Here is a 2,585-nt window from a genome sequence, read left to right on the forward strand (position 1 = left end):
TTTACACAGTCACGTCCTGGGGACCAGTGACCGTCTGGGGACAAAAAAGCAGGTCCCCATAAGAATAACATACAAAAAGCATCAGGGGGGCTGCCCTGAATATGCCTGTGAAGTTTTTAGCAAAGGCCCACAAGTCACCATTTTTGCTGATTGTTTGTGTGTGAATGGTGCTCAGCAGCCCCCCACATGGTTATTCGGTGCTATTGCACTCACTGCTCCACACACACACTTTGCATATGCCCCGCCCATTTGGTCCCCTAATGGAAGGATTTTTACAAGTGGGAGGGGGTCAGCATTCAATTAGTGATCATCAGAAGAAGCCTGCAAAGCTAGAAGATGGCAGAACAAGAAGCAAAAGTAAAACGCCAAACAAAATGTATTTGAGGCCATTAAAAAATACAATCTTTGAGAACTTCCGTGGGAGCCTTCCAAAACGCACTTTTCATTTTTGTACACAAACAACTAGATTTTTAAAATTATCAATAATATTAAGTAAGTCAGTAAGCCACATCAAAATTATTCTAAAAGTATGCAAAACGCTGCGACTTTGGGAGGCGGTTGACTGCTTGCAAATAATTTTCACAGTGGACAATTGTTTTGTTTTTCTACCTCCAAGTTGAGAGGATTATTTGAAAGAAAAAAAAACAACAACAATCCACTGTGTCCCCTGTGACATTATAATCAATAGTTTTTTTTTCATTCATTAAAATGATTGGAGCTTTCCACTTGGTGTTTTGGTAAGTAGCAGAGAGAAAACCTTGACATTTTTAGGGTGGGCGGAGGGAGAAAAAGAATATTATAAAAAGGGGAAGGAAAGAAGGAAGCTGTGAAAGAACAACAGGTCACAGTGTCTTTGGCCTCTCGTGTTTCTGCCTGTCATACTGCTGGAAGCGTGTCTGTGTTCTTGTATGTCACACTCAACGGTCAGCTGTTAAAATGTCTCACGCGCATTCAAACACAGGTGTTGTAAAGCAAACTTGGAAGAAGAGAGAAATGCTGATATTTCCTAGTAAACTTTAACACAGCCTCGTTTCCCCCTCTTTAGTAAATATGCACAAACACCCACAGACAGAGTAAACAGTGTTCTGGTTGGACCAAGACAGGAGATGGGCACTCAACGATGCACTGCACATTTTGGTCTTGTCTTAAGATAGTTTCATTTCTTGTATCCACACCATAAAATGACAATCAAGACTTTCTATTTTTCTCTATTCAAGTCATCAAAATGTTGTAAAGCTCCCATCCAAATTTGTAAGACTTCAGCATGAAACATTGGAATTCCTCTTTCGGCTGTACAGAACATTTCATTCACCTCTGATCATCCAACGCAAGCATGATTCATTTGGCTGCCATGGGTATGGGGGCGAAAGGGGCAGCTTTATTGGGAAACCAAATGTAGGGGAGAGGTAACACTGGTCACACACACACACACACACACACACACACACACACACACGCATTCACACATACTCACCCGAATTGGCTTGAGAAAGTCCAAGTTGGACAGGAAATGGCTCTGGGCCTTGTCCAGCCAGTCCCTGGAGGACTTACAGATGATTTCTTGCGTCAGACGGGAAACATCGCGATCGGCTATTTGCACAAACTCCTCCAGAGGCGTTGTGTTGCACAGGTCTCGGAGATGAAATCCAAATCCTTTTGTCAGAACCTGGACACGGAAAGGAGAAATGACACAAGATGGATTATTTTCTGTAATGTATTTATTTATTTAAATTTCCCATGATTAATTAACAAATTCACTGTATCTAACTAAGGGTGTTAACAACACTTGCCAGTGCATTTTTAAAAAAAATTACAGAGATGTGGTTACATATCAACATGGATTCGCACTAGGATTGTCTAAACTGCCCAAAACACCGAATGATTAGCACACAGCAAACAGGGAGATGGCAAAACTTGATGATAAAGTCTACTACTTTGTATATAATTTAAAGAGGCTCCAGTCCAACAGATTTACTACCATCTTCGAGGACGAAGAAGCAGCTACCCACTTTTGTGTATATTTTTATTTGTTGTGCCTTATGCATTTCGATACATCTCAAACATAGACTTGTCCTCTGGGTGTTATTGACCAGCTTGTGTGACCCCATCAATGTTCAGTAGGTACTGTAAACACCAATATGAACTACTGAAGGCTAAAGCTGGTGACGAGTCATCCGGAATCACACAACTGTTTGGGGTATGATCAGGATTTTATATGAACTGTTGATCGAGAATAAAACCTCTCCTTGGGTATCGAACAATGACCTTGTCAGGTTACTGGAGGCTCGTGCTCACTGATCAATAGGCATCTGGGTAAAGGCGGTGGGTGGAGCGGAGTCACATCGCAGCACTGTGTCTGCACGTGAGGAGTGTTGGGGGAAGGGTGGGAGAAAGAGGAGCAGTCACATGACTCTTGCCCTCCTCTGTGATGTGATTTTCAGCAGCTGCTGCTGCTTGGTGCATTTGTGCATTGCCACATGAATTCACGTGAGCTGTGCGTGTGTGTGTGTGTGTGTGTGTGTGTGTGTGTGTGTGTGTGTGTGTGTGTGTGTGTGTGTGTGTGTCTTTATGGTGGGGGGGTGTGT

The 2,585-nt window shown here is 42.7% G+C and overlaps 1 protein-coding gene across 1 annotated transcript in view; it reads right to left on the minus strand.

Moving 5' to 3' along the window:
• Window positions 1-1,378: 1,378 nt before the first annotated feature.
• The window catches only part of abca4a (ATP-binding cassette, sub-family A (ABC1), member 4a), a 12,452-nt gene continuing 11,245 nt past the window's right edge, over window positions 1,379-2,585 (minus strand). The window contains exon 7 of the mRNA XM_019876485.1: window positions 1,379-1,666. Within this exon, the coding sequence (XP_019732044.1) occupies window positions 1,379-1,666 (288 nt within the window). The remainder of the gene's footprint in view (window positions 1,667-2,585) is intronic.

Source organism: Hippocampus comes, unplaced genomic scaffold (assembly GCF_001891065.2).
Source record: "Hippocampus comes isolate QL1 unplaced genomic scaffold, H_comes_QL1_v1.1 scaffold51, whole genome shotgun sequence".
NCBI lineage: Eukaryota > Metazoa > Chordata > Actinopteri > Syngnathiformes > Syngnathidae > Hippocampus > Hippocampus comes.